The following is a 17,363-nucleotide window of genomic DNA, read 5'->3' on the forward strand; positions in this document are numbered from 1 at the left end:
AAATGTATTATACTAATGTTACATGTTGATTATGTTATATGGGAACTCGGTATTATCTGTAATTTTTCTGTAAAATTAAGACTATTCTAAAAGTAAAAGTTTATTTTTAAAGGGCCCAGAAAAGCAAGTTGCAAAAAGATATAATTTCTATTATACATCTCTATAATCAACTCATTAAAAAAAAGCCAGTACATGTGTCTTTGTGTATATTTCCATTGTATATACAAGCACGTGTATATAACTGATGTAGAACTATAGAACTGTGTAGTACAATAACCACTAGTCACATGTGGCTAAAAATAAGTAACGTTTCCTCAGTCACACTGGCCACATTTCAAGTGCCCAATGGCTAAATTGAGTGGTTACTATCTTGGACAGTGTAGATACAGAACATTTTCATCATTGCAGAAATTCTTTTGGACAGCACTGCCACAGGATATCACTGCACTGGAAAAGACACTTAAGAATATACACCAATCAAGTGATTACTTCTGGAGAAAGGAATTCACTTTTTACTCTATATTCTTCTGTATTCTTTCTATTTTTTTTACCTATGAACTTGATTTTATCATATTTTAAAAAATTTTTATTGAAGTATAGTTGATTTATGTATTCTTTCTATTTTTATGAACATATATTTTTATTGTTTTTGTAGTTTGAAATGTTTTTCACTTTAGTTTTTAAATATTTTGCATTAAAAAAAATGGTGCATCAGATGTTGTTTAAATGAGTTATTTTCCTCAGTATTTCTGTCATTTTCCATGTGTCTGTTAGAGGCAAAATTTGTTTAGCCAAACTTAGCACTGAAAGGCTGCTCAAAAACTTTGGCATTTGACAATCGAATAATTATGATAATATTAACATGTCTTTTTCCTAAATTGTACCTTGATTTTTAAAAAATAAAGGAGGCAATAGTAGAAGGCTAACTTCTTCCTGCCTCAGATTTTAAAATGGTTGTACCCAATTTAAATGAAAGTGATCTTCCATTATATTCTCTTCTCTATCATTCCCAATTATTCTCCCCAGCACTCCACAGAGGAAAAGCTTAATTATTTTTCAGTGGATAGGCATTTTTAGACAAGTATGTGCGTATGTATGAATGTATTTATTTGTATTTTTAAGAAAATGTTAGGAGAATTATCTTCAAATGCCGATCAAATAAAAATACACAATAGCCCCAAAGGTGGAAAACAATATATTAATTTATTTCCAAGAAAACAAAATGGAACATCATCGAAAACAAAGTTTTCAGGGCATCTCCAAGGGCTAGCAGAAACCCACTAGTCCAAACACTACACTCTCCCAATATTAAAGTACTTAAGACATAGAAGAAATGACCAACAACGGACATGTAAACATCTTCTATTCCAAAAGATTTCTTGTTCTACAAGAGAAAGATCCAGTGTAAAGAAACCCTTCTTCTCAAGTGGTGTCATGTAAATTAGTTGAAAAAAAAGGGTGATCTTCAGATTCTGCCTTTAGCTCTGGGTGTGTTCCCTACGCCTTGACTCTTCATCAACCACTACAGTTCCATCTTTTTTTTCGGTAGCAGGAAAAAAGAAGGCTTTACTTCAAAGTCACTAGAAGTCATTAAATTCAAAGTCATTAAATATGATTAACATTCAACAGGCACAATTACAGAAAAAAATAACGTTGCGTGGATTAAATGTATCATTAATTGTAGTTACTGTTTTTCATTAGAATAAATAAATATCAAGCAACTGGATGGAATACAAGAGTAGACTTCACATTTTTCTCACATGACAGGACGTTTTCTCAATATTAACACTGAGACCATTCTGGGATGCTAAATATGGCTTTACTTCACCTTCTCTAAATGTTCCACCTCAGGAAATGAACAAAGGAGACCAATAAGAGAATCTTGATTCTCAGACAGAGAACTTGTTTCCTAATGCTGACTAAAAACCTCTCTAGGCCTCACTCACTTCATCTGCAAAATGGGGGTAATCATGCGAGCTTCCCAAGAGCGCTGTGAGATTTGAAGGCCATGAGACGTAAAGGAGCAAGCAGAACACCTAGAACACAATCTGCTGTGGCTTCCGTCTCCTCCTTCCCTTCTCTCTTGGGAATAATCTCTCATTTAGACCTCACTTTGTAATTTCTGATATCCTGGGCCTGATATCACAGGCTACAACCCCGCACATGCACATGAAGGTGTTAAAATACAACCACCCTGTGAGATTCTCTAGGGCAGCCTTTCCAACGTTGACGTTATTGCCAGGACTTTTAGAGTGAAAAAAGCTTCTGACTTACTTCTCCTCCTTGTCTCTGCACGTGTCTGGTGTATAATAAACACTCAAGAAATACTTATTGGCCAGATGCTGAATGAATGAATTGGATACATGAATGGGAGGAAGGATAAGTGACCAAAAGGCTCACATACATTTGAAAGCTTTTAAAAATCCAGGCACTCCTATGACCCCAGGCATTGCAAAGCTACCCAGAGAACACTATGGACTCCTTAAAGGCTCACGGGACAGAATTTGGTCTCCATTTTGCAGATAAGATCACTTTGGTCGGGGTGGAGAGTAGTGGCAATAAAGTAAAGTGATTTACTCTGAGATATTCAAGGCTTGAGGCTAAACCCATGCGATAGCACCTCTCTTCTAGAAATTCTTCATGCTTCAAGAACTTTTCCATGTTCTCAATGGAAAACAAGAAAGAGGGATCAGAGCACATTCTGACAAATATTCAAGAAACTGATTCCCCCCCCCGGGGGCCTTTTACTGAAGCAGCAGGCAGTGACTGCTGTCTTAAATTCTGTCTCTTGTGAATGGCTTTAAATTCTATACAGAACTTTAGACACAGGAAACTTGAAAATGCTACTGTTGAAACTCAGGAAGAAGATATAGTTCTCAGTTCTAGGAGCTCAGGTTGTAAAGGAGATTGGTCAGTTACCGAAAAAGCGATTTCTATGCCTACGTGCAGGTAAGCAAAGAGCAGGGGATATCCATCAATGTGTGGCTAGAGATCTGTTATAAAAGATTCCTTCTTCAAAGAAACCCAGTTCTTTTTTTCCTAAATAGTATTATCCACAATTCTCCTTTTCATTAGAACATTTGTATACGATGAGGATCGGATGCAAAGATCTGAGGACAGTTTAATTTATCACTTATCAGAACATTAGCCTGATACAGAGGTGAGCCTCAAGAAACTGCCAGAGAGGCCAAAGCGCCAGCATCACTCTGCGCAACCATCCTGACAGCATATTTCTTTCACGGTGTCCAGAGAATATTTTAACATGTAATAACATAGTCAGGTCCTGAAGCCATAACCTTGGCCCTGAGACTGTTCATATAACCCAGGCCAAGTTTTTCTCACAAAGAAAAGCTCTCCTTTCCAGCTGTGATTCCCCTTCAGTCGTGAGTGGCAGTAGATCAAAAATACCAGCTGGGCTGTATTGCAATTTCACTCTGATTTAGGGTTCTTTCTCTGAGCCTCAGCTCTAGGCATTCCACAGTAAGGGGGTACGTGGTGAGCTCAAACTTGTTAGCAAAGAGGCTTGACGAATTAATCAACCACTTTAAGTCTCCGTTTCCATAGATACAAATGCCATGGACGTAGTGGCCTGTAAAGGAAGAGAACAAGAAACAGTGAAAACAGGCTTGGTTTTTTTTTTTTTTTCCCAGAACTATTTATTTTTGTAGCCTCTCAACCTTGAGAATGGTACATATTTAGTATTTTTTTTTTTACATCTTTATTGGAGTATAATTACTTTACAATGGTGTGTTAGTTTCTGCTTTATAACAAAGTGAATCAGTTATACATATACATATGTTCCCATATCTCTTCCCTCTTGCATCTCCCTCCCTCCCACCCTCCCTATCCCACCCCTCTAGGTGGTCACAAAGCACTGAGCTGATCTCCCTGTGCTATGCGGCTGCTTCCCACTAGCTATCTATTTTACGTTTGGTAGTGTAGATATGTCCATGCCACTCTCTCACTTTGTCCCAGCTTACCCTTCCCCCTCCCCATATCCTCAAGTCCATTCTCTAGTAGGTCTGTGTCTTTATTCCCGTCTTGCCACTAGGTTCTTCATGACCTTTTTGAGTCAGGGGTAGTGAGCTTGCAAAATGGTGGGGTTACGGCCTGACTGCTGTGTGTCTAGCACTGTGTCAAGGGCTACACGATTGTGATGAAACAGCGCTGTGCTGGCCCAGCCCACGAGGAAGTTAAACTTTCTACGGGGAGAAAGAGGTACAAACATGCATTTGAAGAAAATGAGAGTTAAATAATACAAAGAAGTAACACAACAGGCATCACAAGGCTGTTCACGGACCGTATCATGAACTTTGGATTTCATGGATGAGAAGTTCTGGAAGTGTAGACATGGGAGAAGTCTTTATGGGCTGTATGGGTCAGGCCTCTTCTCTGAGCTCCAGCCTGGTCTAGCCAAGTGCCTGCTTTATCTCTCCTCTTAGGGGAGTAATAAACCTCACCCATAGGTCAGGTCTGAAGTCCTTAATCCTCTCCAAGTCTTCCCCATCATAATCCACAGCAAGTCTATTCTTCAGTGCCCTGGGCACTTCTCCCCCTTTTTTTCACACCCCACATCCAATCTGGTAGCAATCCTGTCAGCTCAACCTTCAAAATACTAATAGAATTTGACCACTTTTCACCACCTGCACTACCTGCATTCTAGTCCAAGCCGCCTCCATCTTCCTGTTTGAATTGTTACAATAACTGGTTTCCAGCGCCTCCATTTTTGCCTGTTAGTACATTCCCAGCACAACAGCCAGAGTGATTGTTTTAAATGTAAGCAGAAGATGTCTCTGCTGCTCAAAACCCTCTAATGGCTTTTCATCTCATTTGCAGTAAAAGCCAAATTCCTCCCAATGGCATTCAAGACTCCTCAGAGTCTGGCCCCTCATCACCCGGACTCACCCCCCACCACTTACTCATTCAGTTATAACCTTTAACAGCCCTTCCACATTCACATCAGCCACACTGGCCTCCTTGCTGGTCCCAAGCACCCCCAGGCATCCATCCGTGTTTGCTCTTTCTTCCCTGGACCACGTCCTTCTACCAGACAGCCTCAAGGCTCCCTCGGGCACCACCCAGGTCTCTGCTTCAAGGTCATCTTCTCATGAGGCTGTCTCTGACCTCCTTCCCTTCTTCCCTGATTCATTTTCCTTTTGGCACTTATTACCAACAAACGTGTTTGTTTGTTTACTGTCTTTCTCCCCAGACTAGAATATAAGCTCCTGAAGAGCTGGAATTTGGGACCACTGTGTTCACTTCTGTGTCCCCTGCATCTGGAACAGTGCCTGGTAAATATTAGGTGTTAAAGGAATAGTTGGTGAATAAAAGGGTAGAGAAGGATGAGTGGAGAGTTCATGGGTGGGTAGAATTGGGCAGCATCAGGTGGGAAACTGCCTCTGGAAAATGTAGAGATGAGAATTTTCTGCTAGAATAGAGTTTGTTGGGGAACAGGTTAAAAACAAGGAAGTTGTAGGAAGCTGGTACTCTTTCCAGCGTTTGTTTGCATATGGTAGAACTACTATGGTTGACTGACTTAAAATAGATGAAAGTTGGGCCTCTTTTATCCCATAAAGGGTTGGGCCTTTTTATCCCTTTCTTATGAAAGGGATGGAGAAGTTGTTTTTTTTTTTAAATTTATTTTTGGCTGTGTTGGGCCTTCATTGCTGCACACGGGCTTTCTCTAGTTGCGGCAAACAGGGGCTACTCTTCGTTGTGGTGCGCGGGCTTCTCATTGCGGTGGCTTCTCTTGTTGTGGAGCATGGCTTCTAGGAGCGCAGGCTTCAGTATTTGTTGCATGCGGGCTTCAGTAGTTGTGGCTCGCGGGCTCTAGAGTTCAGGCTCAGTAGTTGCGGTGCACGGGCCTAGTTGCTCCGCGGCATGTGGGATCTTCCTGGACCAGGGCTCGAACCTGTGTCCCCTGCATTGGCAGGTGGATTCTTAACCACTGAGCCACCAGGGAAGTCCCTGGAGAATTTTTTTGAATAGAAGAATCAAATGATGAAATAGATTTTAGCAAGATTAATTTTGCAGAGCTTTGCAGGGTGCATTAGGAACCAATCAAGAGACTACAGTAATTGTGTAAACCAGAGAGTTCGTTCAAAGTTAATGGTTGCCATGAGTGGAAAAGAAGGCTATTAGAGGCAGAGCACAGAAGGACTGACAGGACTTGGTGATTAACTCAATGTGGCTGGAAGGAAGTTCAATAGACAGAGAAAATCACTGGAGAAAAAAGCCAGAGTTTAAGGAAGTCAAAGAATAACCGGGTAGTGGGTGGGAAGAACTCGGTACGTGGGCAGCACACCCATGCTTAAGAAATGGCAGTGAACAGGAGAGAAGATTTCAGGCTGGATCAAGTAGAGGGTGCCTAGACAGCTTGGTCTTCAGGATAGAGGCAGTAAGTACACCTTTGCTTAGGAAAAGAACCAGCAGGGAGGGAGACACTGAGAATGCAAGAGAGCAATGGGATAATTTAGGGGGATCCACACACAACTGAGACCAGATGGCGACCCTTGTTGTGAGGATAGGTAACTTTTCCTCTTGAAACAGGAAGCAACAATGAGAGAATGGGTCTAAAATGCTCTAAGATGGCAGAAAGGGATGACATGACAAAGGAATTGATAAGGAGATTTTAATCAAATGTCTTCAAAGTTCTTCCTAAAGTTGAAATGATCCCCTTTTGAGAGTAGAAAGGCTGTTTTAACATAAGATTGGGAGCTTAAAGGTGGGCAGAAAAGCTCAAAAGGTGTACACTGGGAAGAGTACCAGGACAATAGTGATGTAAATAAAAGAATAAGTAGGCAGCCAGAGGGTCTAGCTGAAGGTAGACAGTGGGTGAATTTAGGGCAGTTCTGTGACATTCTTCAACAATGTCCTGCTTCAGGAACCACAAATGGCAAAAAGCAGACGACGGTAATGATTATGTGTAGGAATCAGCCTTGTAGGATCAAACGGCAAGGGAACCTATAATGTTAGCAAGAACAGCACACAACAGCTGATACAGTACACAGGCTGGACAAGGGGTCTTCAGAAAGAAACTAGTAGGAGGAGGAAAGTCGAACCTCTGGAAATTCCAATTTTAAAAAAGCAAACACATTTAAAGCAACAACAACATATTTCAGATGTGGGGATACAGCAATGAACAAATTGGTCAAAAATCCCAGCCTTGTTGGAGCTTCTATTCTGTTCTGGGGAGAAAGGCAGTAAAATATATAATATGTAAGTTGGTGAAGGAAACTAGTAGGGTGACAAAGAGATTGTAATCAGAGATGGGAGCTCCAAGTTCAAGACCATAGGTCTAGAATGGTACTCTGTGATTTGAAATGCTGAGAGACTTTGTAAAGTGGGTACACTCACAGGTTTGGAACAAATCCTACTCCTCACAGCCAAGGGGAAATGGTCCAGATTGTATTACTGACTTGCTCGTTTAGCATAATGTTCTATTTCCTCTGGACTATGTCTTTTTCTTTTCCCTGTATAGTGGTCTGGGGACAAACATTTTTTATGGTAGGAACCCTGTAAGGCTTTCAGGTGGCATAACAGATACTAAGAGAAGAAAAAATGAGACATTTGTTTGAGAGGAGCATGGGCTACCCAAACATCGCACCCTGTGTAGGTTCCTGGCTAGGGGCTATTTTCATGGCCCCTACCTGTCATGTGATCAGTAAAGGTCCCTATAAAAATGCAAACCTGACTTGTCTATACCCTCTCTCCTGAGGTAGGTCCCGGATACAGGTGATGACAAGGAGACTGAAGGTAAAGCTCTACTTGGGTGGGTTGTGGGTGTGGCTGAAACACAGTGGACAGGAGCTTCGGCGGGGGTGGGGAGGGCGAGAGCTGTAAAGGAATCACATCACGTGGGTCCCTGCTGTGGATGTTGGAGTCCGCAGCTGGAGAAGAGGTGGAGAAGCAGATCAGAGGATGACCATAGTGGTTCTAAAGGGAAGGTGATAGGGGTCATAGAAGGAAGTGGAGGAGGCAACCTCTCCCAAATATTGGGACCCTGGATTGATGGAGATGGTCCATCTTCTAAGGAAGACCCAGGAGATCAAACAGCAAAGTACCCTCCTCTCCATCCTCCTCCCCCCACTAGGAGGGCAGGCCACGTTGCGAATGCAGGCAGGCGGCAATGAGCTGTCCTCCGGGGAACGTGTGGGCCGATTGAGGTAAAGATGTGACTATGCTTAAGAATAGACACGAGGATGCTGCCATCTATAATGGAACGGGACCCCTGAGAGACAGATACCGGAAGGAGGGTGAGCGTAATGGAGAGATGTAGAGAAGCAGCAGCTTGGAGGTTTTCATCTGAAATGTTAGGCGTAGATAAGATGGGCTGAGGATAGAGCCGTAGACTGAGTGCAAGAGGGGAGGAGGCCAAACTTTGTTACCACGGGGAGAATGGGGCAAAACTTCCTATTCACTCACTCATCCGTTCGCTCAATCACTCATTCACTGTATATATATTTATTGCCTGTTCTTATGGGCTGAATTGTATTTCCCCCAGATTCATATGTTGAAGTCCTAACCTTCCAGCGCCTCAGACGGTAACTGTGTTAGATGTAGGGCCTTTAAAGAAGTAATTAAGTTAAAATGAGGTCATGTGAATGAGCCCTAATCCAATATGACTGGTGTCCTTATAAGAAGAGATTAGGACAGAGACACACACAGAGGGTAAGTCATGTGAGGACACAGGGAGAAGACGGCCATCTACAAGCCAAAGAGAGGCCTCAGAAGAAACCAAACCTGCTGACACGTTGATCTCGGACTTCCAGACTCCAGAACTGTGAGGAAACAAATTTCTGTGGTTTAAAACACTCAAGTCTATGGTACTTTGTTATGTGAATCCTAGTCAACAAATACACATGCCCACCCTGTACCAGGCAAGAGTTTGAACATAAACCAGGACTGATAAAAGGCCTTCTTTACAAGGTTCTGTAGAAATGAAAACTACTTGTTTTCTCGTTCTTATCCATTTGGGGGGGAAACCTCTCTTGTTGCTGCCACCTGCCATCATGCCAGAGCTGTAGCAAACACCTCCAAGCCACCTGGAAACCCATCTGTGGGGCGAGCAGAGGCTGACGTGAGGGAAGGGGGTCAGTGGTAAGAACATGACGTCACTTCTCATCCTGACCACTTTCTCCTCCTAACCGCTGCACGCCCAAAGGATTAGAAAGAGGAACGAATAATAAGGAAAAGGCAGAAACTAGCAAGAAGAAAGCACCATTATAACTTGAACCTACCTCTACATCTCCCTAGGTAATTATAAGCTGGAGAATGTCTTTAAGATACCTAGATTTACTTTTCAAAGATGGTGTCTTGAAGCCTCTTGCTACTCTGTTTAATAATTCACAGATTGGTCTAAACGAACCAGCAGGGCTCTCTGTGAGAACCCCTGTATTCCACAACCTTCATGCCAACACCAACAAGCAGTGTGGCCTCACAGTTTCAAATGAATGCCTCACCGTGGCAGCCTCCGTGTTTATCTTCCATGTCAAACCACTTTACAGCTCTGAGGTTCCCGGCCCACGAGGCGTTTGGCATGGAGCCAGGAACACCTGCAATGTTGATAAAGAAGAAAAGCAGAAATAAGAACCAAGAGAGAAAGGTGTCAATTTCATCAGTTAAGCTTCCACGTCATGCTTATTTTCTCCCAGTATATTATCTTTCATTTCAGATTTTTCATCATTGGTACAAAACCCCACAGGCTTGTGGTGTGAATAGTTGGTAGTTATGGATCTACACTTGCCACCAGTAAAAACAATCTATTGTTTTTTTTCATAATTTGTGCCCAAGCCTGCAAGAAATGCCATTGCATGAAAACATAATGCAGATGAAGAAGCTGGAGATTTTTGGTCTCAATGCCTTTTAATTAAATTTACTTTTTAAGGGACTTCCCTGGTGTTTCAGTGGTTAAGAATCCACCTGTCAATGCAGGAGATACGGGTTTGAGACCTGGCCCGGGAAGATCCCACATTCCACAGAGCAACTAAGCCCGTGCGCCACAACTACTGAGCCCCTGTGCCACAACTACTGAAGCCTGTGTGCCTAGAACCCGTACTCCGCAACAAGAGAAGCCACCGCAATGAGAAGCCCGCTCACGGCAACGAAGAGTAGCCCCTGCTCGCCACAACTAGAGAAAGCCCGCGTGCAGCAAAGACCCAATGCAGCCAATAATAATAATAATAATAATAATAATAATAAATATTATTTTTAAAAAATAAACAAATTTACTTTTTAAAAAAATTTTATTGGAGTATAGTTGATTTACAATGTTGTGTTAGTTTCAGGTGTACAGCAAAGTGAATCAGATATATATTTCCATTCTTTTTCAGATTCTTTCCCCATATAGGTTATTACAGAATATTGAGTAGAATTCCCTGTGATATACAGTAGGTCCTTATTAGTTATCTATTTAATATATAGTAGTGTGTGTATGTTAATCCCAGTCTCCTAATTTATCACTTCCCCCCATGTTTCCCCTTTGTAACCATAAGGTTAATTTTGAGATCTGTGAGTCTGTTTCTGTTTTGTAAATAAGTTCATTTGTACATTTTTTAAATTAGATCACATATAAGTGATATCGTATGATATTTGTCTTTCTCTGTCTGACTTGCTTCACTTAGTATGATAATTTCTAACTCCACTCATGTTGCTGCAAATGGCATTATTTCATTCTTTTTTATGGCTAAGTAATATTCCATTGTATATATGTACCAAGCAAGTCTTCTTTATCCATTCCTCTGTCGATGAACATTTAGGTTGCTTCCATGTCTTGGCTATTGTAAATAGTGCTATTATCAAAAATTTTTAGGACTTCCCAGATAACATCTATCTTAAAACGAAAGCTCAGGAAACAGGCCACTCTATGTCCTTAGTGCTAATAAGTGAGAGAGATTCCAGGGTCGCTCCTATATGAAGTTTGCAATATTAGACATATGGAACTCAAGCAATCTTTTAACACAATATCCTTTTTATATGCTAAAGTCCTTGTTGAGCATTTGGTGTTGCCAACCATTGTGCTGGGCAGTAAGGGACAGTGTAATTAACAAGACACAATTCCTGATCATCCAATAAAGATGATGAGCCCCCAAGCAATGGTTTTCGTTTTTTTTTTTTAATTTATTTATTTTTGGCTGTGTTGGGTCTTCATTGCTGCGCACGGGCTTTCTCTAGTTGAGGCGAGCAGGGGCCACTCTTCACTGCAGTGTGCAGGCTTCTCATTGCAGTGGCTTCTCTTGTTGCAGAGCACCGGCTCTAGGCATGTGGGCTTCAGTAGTTGCAGCACGTGGGCTCAGTAGCTGTGGCTCACGGGCTCTAGAGCACAGGCTCAGTAGCTGTGGCGCACAGGCTTAGTTGCTCCGTGGCATGTGGGATCTTCCCAGACCAGGGCTCGAACCCATGTCCCCTGCATTGGCAGGTGGATTCTCAACCACTGTGCCACCAGGGAAGCCCAAGCAATGGGTTTTGAGCTTTGAGTTTTTCCTAGACTGGTGTGCACTGATCCACCCATCTTCTCTATTTCTTTCAGTTGTTCTTTTGACCAAAAGTTTACTTGCTGATGCATTATCAATTAATATTTAACTCACCTTTGAACTGTAAAAAGCCTTTAAAAGGGAGAGGAGGGCATTAGGCTGCCATTTTGCTAAACCAGGGCTTTTCCATGTTGGCACTATCGACAATGTAAGCTGGACAACTCCTTGTTGTAGAATCTCCCTTTGCATTGTGTGATGTTTAGCAGCGTCTCTGGACTCCACCCACCTGATGCCAGTAATACCCATCCCCCCAATTGTGACAATCAAAAATATCTTCAGATACTGCCGAATGTCCCCTGGTGGTGCAAAATTTCCCTGTTTGAGAAACACTGTGCTATCTCCAATAACCCTCTCCATCGCAATAAATTTTGGATGGGTCACAGAGATTGAAGGGTCCATTTAATCACATAGAGTAGGACTTCCCTGGTGGCGCAGTGGTTAAGCATCCGCCTGCCAGTGCAGGGGACACAGGTTCGAGCCCTGGTCTGGGAAGATCCCACATGCCGGGGAGCAACTAAGCCCGTGCGCCGCAACTACTGAGCCTGCGCTCTGGAGCCTGCGAGCCACAACTACTGAAGCCTGCACGCCTAGAGCCCGTGCTCTGCAACAAGAGAAGCCACCGCAGTGAGAAGCCCGCACACCGCAACGAAGAGAAGCCCCAGCTCGTTGCAACTAGAGAAAAGCCCATGCACAGCAATGAAGACCCAATGCAGCCAAAAAAAAAAAAAAGCACATTTGTTAAGGACAAAGGTATGGATAGCAAGGGGGAAAGGGGTGGCATGGGAGGAGTTGGGAGACTGGGATTGACACACATACATTGTTGTTACTATGTATAAAATGCACAACTGATGGGAACATGCTGTATAACACAGGAGAACTCACCTAGTGCACTGTGGTAACCTAAATGGGGGGGAAGTCCAGAAGGGAGGGGATATCTGTATGCGTATGGCTGATACACTTTTTTGTGCAGTGGAGGCTAACACAACATTGTAAAGCAACCACACTCCAATAAAAACTAGTTATAAATTTTTTTTCCTCTTTAAAAACATTAATGAAAATGTGCATTTTCAGACAGAAAAAAAGCTCTGTTCTTTTGCCCTCATGTCACATAATAATATATGAGGATTTAAATCAAGTATTGTACTAAGGTCTCCCAGCTAAAATTAAATTTTGCACAGCCTTTTCTGAAAATAGCATGAGTCGTCACCCCTAAGGGCTCTCTATCAGGCAAGATTCTTCTTTTCTTGCTGCCAAACTTGAAAATTTTGTTTATAAATGTGGAGTACTCAAGAAAAACACTCTTTATTAAGCGATATTTCTTCCTATTGTTTTAGTTTGCATTTAATACTTTAAAAGTTACTTTACTGCTTGCCTATCCAAAAAGAAGCTTCCTTATTTTGTTCTTAGCACACATTTTAAAAGAATTTAGAATAAAACTCGCCTTGGTTAAGTTAGGGGGTGGGGAGAGGGCAGTTTGGAAAGCAAAGAGATAATCTGGTATATTGACTCATGTCAGCAAGATTAGCTGACGTGATTTTTGTGTCTATTTTGATTAAAAAACTATAGCAGAAAAGTATGAATAAAACATTGCCATGACAAAAGGTCCCTTAACCTCCTCTGAAGGACTGCATTTTTAAAAGGACAAAATACTTTTCTTCCCTTTCATTCTCATTAATATTGATCATCACAAACTGACTCTTATTCTGAAACACATTCCATATTCTAGAGATAAGACCATGACATTTATAATTAATGACTGTTGTCGTTAAAATAAACACATAAGGAGTTCCCCAGTGGTCCAGTGGTTAGGACTCAGCGCTTTCACTGCTGAGGGTCCAGGTTCAATCCCTGGTCCGGGAACTAAGATCCCACAAGCTGCATGGCGTGGCCAAGAAAAAACACAAAAAACAAACAAAAAAAAACCCCACGCATAACACCTATTAACCTCCTGCTAATAAAATTACAAACCTCAACTTCTATACTATTTGATGACAAATCTCAAAAATGTTTGTTTAAATACTATTCATGTTGTGCTTTAAAAATTACACTTGTGGGGCTTCCCTGGTGGCGCAGTGGTTGAGAATCTGCCTGCCAATGCAGGGGACACGGGTTCGAGCCCTGGTCTGGGAAGATCCCACATGCCGCGGAGCGACTAGGCCCATGAGCCACAATTACTGAGCCTGCACGTCTGGAGCCTGTGCTCTGCAACAAGAGAGGCCGCGACAGTGAGAGGCGCACACACCGTGATGAAGAATGGCCCCCACTTGCCGCAACTAGAGAAAGCCCTTGCACAGAAACGAAGACCCAACACAGCCATAAATAAATAAATAAAATTTAAAAAAAAATTACACTTGTAAGAGCAGAAGTAGGGAGAGGGACAAACACAGACAACGTTGAATTCTACTTTGGTTTTTTTTGTTGTTGGTTTTTGGTTTTTTTGCAAAGAACCCGTGAGGCACAGCCATATCCGGCAGGAATGGGCATAGACCCTTGCTTCTGAAATGTGGTTCTGGGAGTGAGAGCTTCAATATCACCTGGAAGTTTGTTAGAAATGTAGCATCTCGGGCCCCGCCCAGACCTCCTGCACCAGAATCAGCATCTTCACAAGGACCCCAGAAGATTCCTGTGCACAACAAGCCTGGGCTATAGTCGACACTGCCAAGGACTCAGCTTCATTTCCTCCTCTCCTGGAAGTCCTCCCCTCAGCCTTCATCAAGTTTCCAGGTAGCTTCTCATCCTCCTATTCTCACTCAAATTCTGCTCTTATGAAGGAATCTGGTACTTACATCCTAGTGCCCTCTGCTGAGAATACAGTTGACCCCTGAACAACACAGGTTTGAACTGCGAGGGTCCATTCATATGCGGATTTTTTTCAGTAGTAAATACTACAGTCTTTTGCAATAGGAGGTTGGTTGAATCCATGGATGCAGAACCTTGGATTCAGAGTAATCTTGGATACAGGGGAACCTCAGATACAGAGGAAACTCAGACACACAGGAAACTTGGGTACAGAGGGCCAATTATAAGTTATACTCAGATTTTCGGGAGTCTGCCCCCCTGACCTCTGCGTTGTTCAAGGGTCAACTGTTTATGCATTTGAACCTCGAGATCACCTCCTTGAAGACAATCAGCCCACCTGTTGTTGGGAAAAGCTGAGCTGAGTGGAGGGCCAGTTGTCACGGTGCCTTTGACTTCACAGCATTTGGCCCAGCATTTGGAGATACTGATCAACGTTAAAGGAATGGACGAGTGTGGCACGCAAGGGATCTGCCATCACCTTAGGCTTTAGTGCTGATGGTGAGGACCGCTTAGCTGTGTGTGGACCAGACAGGCCCGGTTGCTACCTTGGCTTCCCAGTAGGCCACCATACTTGAAGGTATAATAACGTCCTACTTCTCAGTATTGGAAAATATTTCTTTTACCCTCGTAGCAAGGGCCAACCCATTTCAGTTTGCCCTACAGCAACTGCCTAGGTGGCCACCAATCATCGATTCTCCACATCTGTCCTGCCTTGCACAACTAGTTTAGGGAGAGATCAAACACTCAGCAAGACTCTGGTGACAGCTCTATTAGAATACTTTGTAGGTATCCCTTGGTTATTATTTTGAGGAGATAATGGCAAGCGAAAGATTGAATAGACTGAATATACAGTGTGCCCACTATTCAGTAAGTAGTTCAATCTGTCCTAGGTTAAAACATACATGGAAACCCCAAAGCTACTGATCCCATTACTTGTGCCAACGTCCAGTTGCTCCTTTTACTCCCGTAAAAACATCTACTATGGGGCTTCCCTGGTGGCATAGTGGTTAAGAATCCGCCTGCCAATGCAGGGGACACCAGGGTTCGAGCCCTGGTCCGGGAAGATCCCACATGCTGGGGAGCAACTAAGCCCGTGCACCACAACTACTGAGCCTGCGCTCTAGAGCCCGTGAGCCACAACTACTGAGCCCACGTGCCACAACTACTGAAGCCCACGGGCCTAGAGCCCATGCTCCACAACAAGAGAAGCCACCGCAATGAGAAGCCCGCCCACCAAAACGAAGAGTAGCCCCCGCTCGCTGCAACCAGAGAGAGTCGGTGCACAGCAACGAAGACCCAACGTAGCCAAAAATAAATAAATAAATAAAATAAATTAAAAAAAAAGAAAACCAAAAGGTAGATGGGTAGGGACTTCTCCAGTGGTCCAGTGGTTAGGACTCCGCGCTCCCAATGCAGGGGGCCCAGGTTTGATCCCTGGTCAGGAAACTAGATCCTGCATGCTGCAACTAAGACCCGGTGCAGCCAAATAAATAAATATTAAAAAAAAAAAAAAAGTAGACGGGTAGAATTTGAGACGGGTCTTGACTGATGGGGAGAGTGTGATGAGCTCAAAGTGTTGCCTAGGAAGCAACCCCACAGTCATTGTTTGGAGGTAAAAATGGCTTGAGGATCTGAGAAGAGCGCAGAGCTTCACCCCGCCCATGGCTGCCCTGCAATTATGTTAACAGAGAATGAAAAGAATTTTAAAAAATCAAACTTCAAGAATGATTTCTCTTCTACAAAGTATTGCTTCCAGGGGCACAGAGCAAGTTTCTGAACTCTAGCTCTCTGAGAATAAACTTGGATAAATAGTCTTTCAGCGTCTTCTCTCTGTACTTTGAAGAGTTTGGCTGTGTGGGTGCACGTTGTACTTTTTAATATGCCAAAGCGAAATAAGTTTCCTTTCATCTGATTTGCTTGTCTTTAATGCAAAATTATGCTAATTCAATGTAGAAAAGAAAGAAATACTGACATGAAGAGCAATTGGGTTCATTTATATGCACTATTCTGTGTCATTATTTCTCTAGTACTGTTTCAGGAACCCTGATCATTCTTTTTTCTCTGTAACTTTCCTCAAGTTATTCTGTTTTCTTGAGACTGTGAAGTTTTGTGAGTCAAGTATGAGACAATTAGCAAATTCATGATAATGATGTCTCATGAAAGTTTGAGACTGAGTGGCCACAGTTAAAGGAGTGGGCCTTTTATTTCAAGGTTCATGAAAGCACCTGGAAGAAAAAACTCACATTGTAGCGTCTGCCCACTGTTGGTTGGCAAACCATTCACTCCGAGTGGTAAGAGTATCTATCCGATGGGGGAGCTGTGTCAGGCAGGGCTGACTTCTGGCATGAACAGGAGGGAAGTACTCTCATGTTAGACTTTTATCAGGCATTCCAGAAATACCATAATGTCTTTGATAGATAGATCCATCCTCAGACAAGTGGCCAGATAACTAGCAAATACTCTGGACATTGTTGAGCAAAAGGGGAAGGAAAGAAGGAAGAAGAGGAAGAAAGGAAGAAAGACAGAATTTGAAGTCATGTTTTCAAACTTCAGAATATATCAAAACTTTCTGGAGTGCTTAAAATAAAGACTGTTGGGTTCTAGTCTCAGAGTTTCTTTTTTCTTTATAAATAGAGGTATAATTGCCATATAACATTATATTAGTTTCAGGTGTACAATATAATGATTTGATACTTGTATATATTGCAAAATGATCACCACCATAAGTCCAGTTAACAACAAACTGGTTTTCAGTTGAGTCCCAACTGATTTCCAATCTACCGGCCGTTCTTCAAGCCTTACCTGGCTTTTCATAGCATCATTTTCCTTTGCGGGCGCTGCCCTAGTTCAGGTGCTTGACATCTTCGCTCACCAAGACTATTTCAATTGCCTACAAACCAGTCTTTCTGCCTCCAGTCTGCCCAATTTGTTGGCAATACCAGCAAATGGCTTTTTCTATAATTAGCGTTGACCCTATTGCCTTCCTATTTGGGGGATGCGGGATCACTTTGAACCGTTTGCCCTGTGTCTGCT

At 42.6% G+C, this 17,363-nt stretch overlaps 1 protein-coding gene across 8 annotated transcripts in view; it reads right to left on the minus strand.

Moving 5' to 3' along the window:
• Window positions 1–1,184: 1,184 nt before the first annotated feature.
• The window catches only part of GCNT2 (glucosaminyl (N-acetyl) transferase 2 (I blood group)), a 121,596-nt gene continuing 105,417 nt past the window's right edge, over window positions 1,185–17,363 (minus strand). For 6 of the 8 annotated variants that reach the window (XM_057555302.1, XM_007173934.2, XM_007173931.2 and 3 more), the window contains 2 exons: window positions 9,462–9,554; window positions 1,185–3,589 (listed from right to left, as the gene is read on the minus strand). In XM_057555302.1, the coding sequence (XP_057411285.1) occupies window positions 3,399–3,589; window positions 9,462–9,554 (284 nt within the window). In that variant the 3' untranslated portion in view covers window positions 1,185–3,398. The remainder of the gene's footprint in view (window positions 3,590–9,461; window positions 9,555–17,363) is intronic. The other 2 variants (XM_007173933.2, XM_007173930.2) reach the window with 1 other exon arrangement.

The sequence above is a fragment of the Balaenoptera acutorostrata genome, chromosome 10 (genome assembly GCF_949987535.1).
Source record: "Balaenoptera acutorostrata chromosome 10, mBalAcu1.1, whole genome shotgun sequence".
Classification (NCBI taxonomy): Eukaryota; Metazoa; Chordata; class Mammalia; order Artiodactyla; family Balaenopteridae; genus Balaenoptera; species Balaenoptera acutorostrata.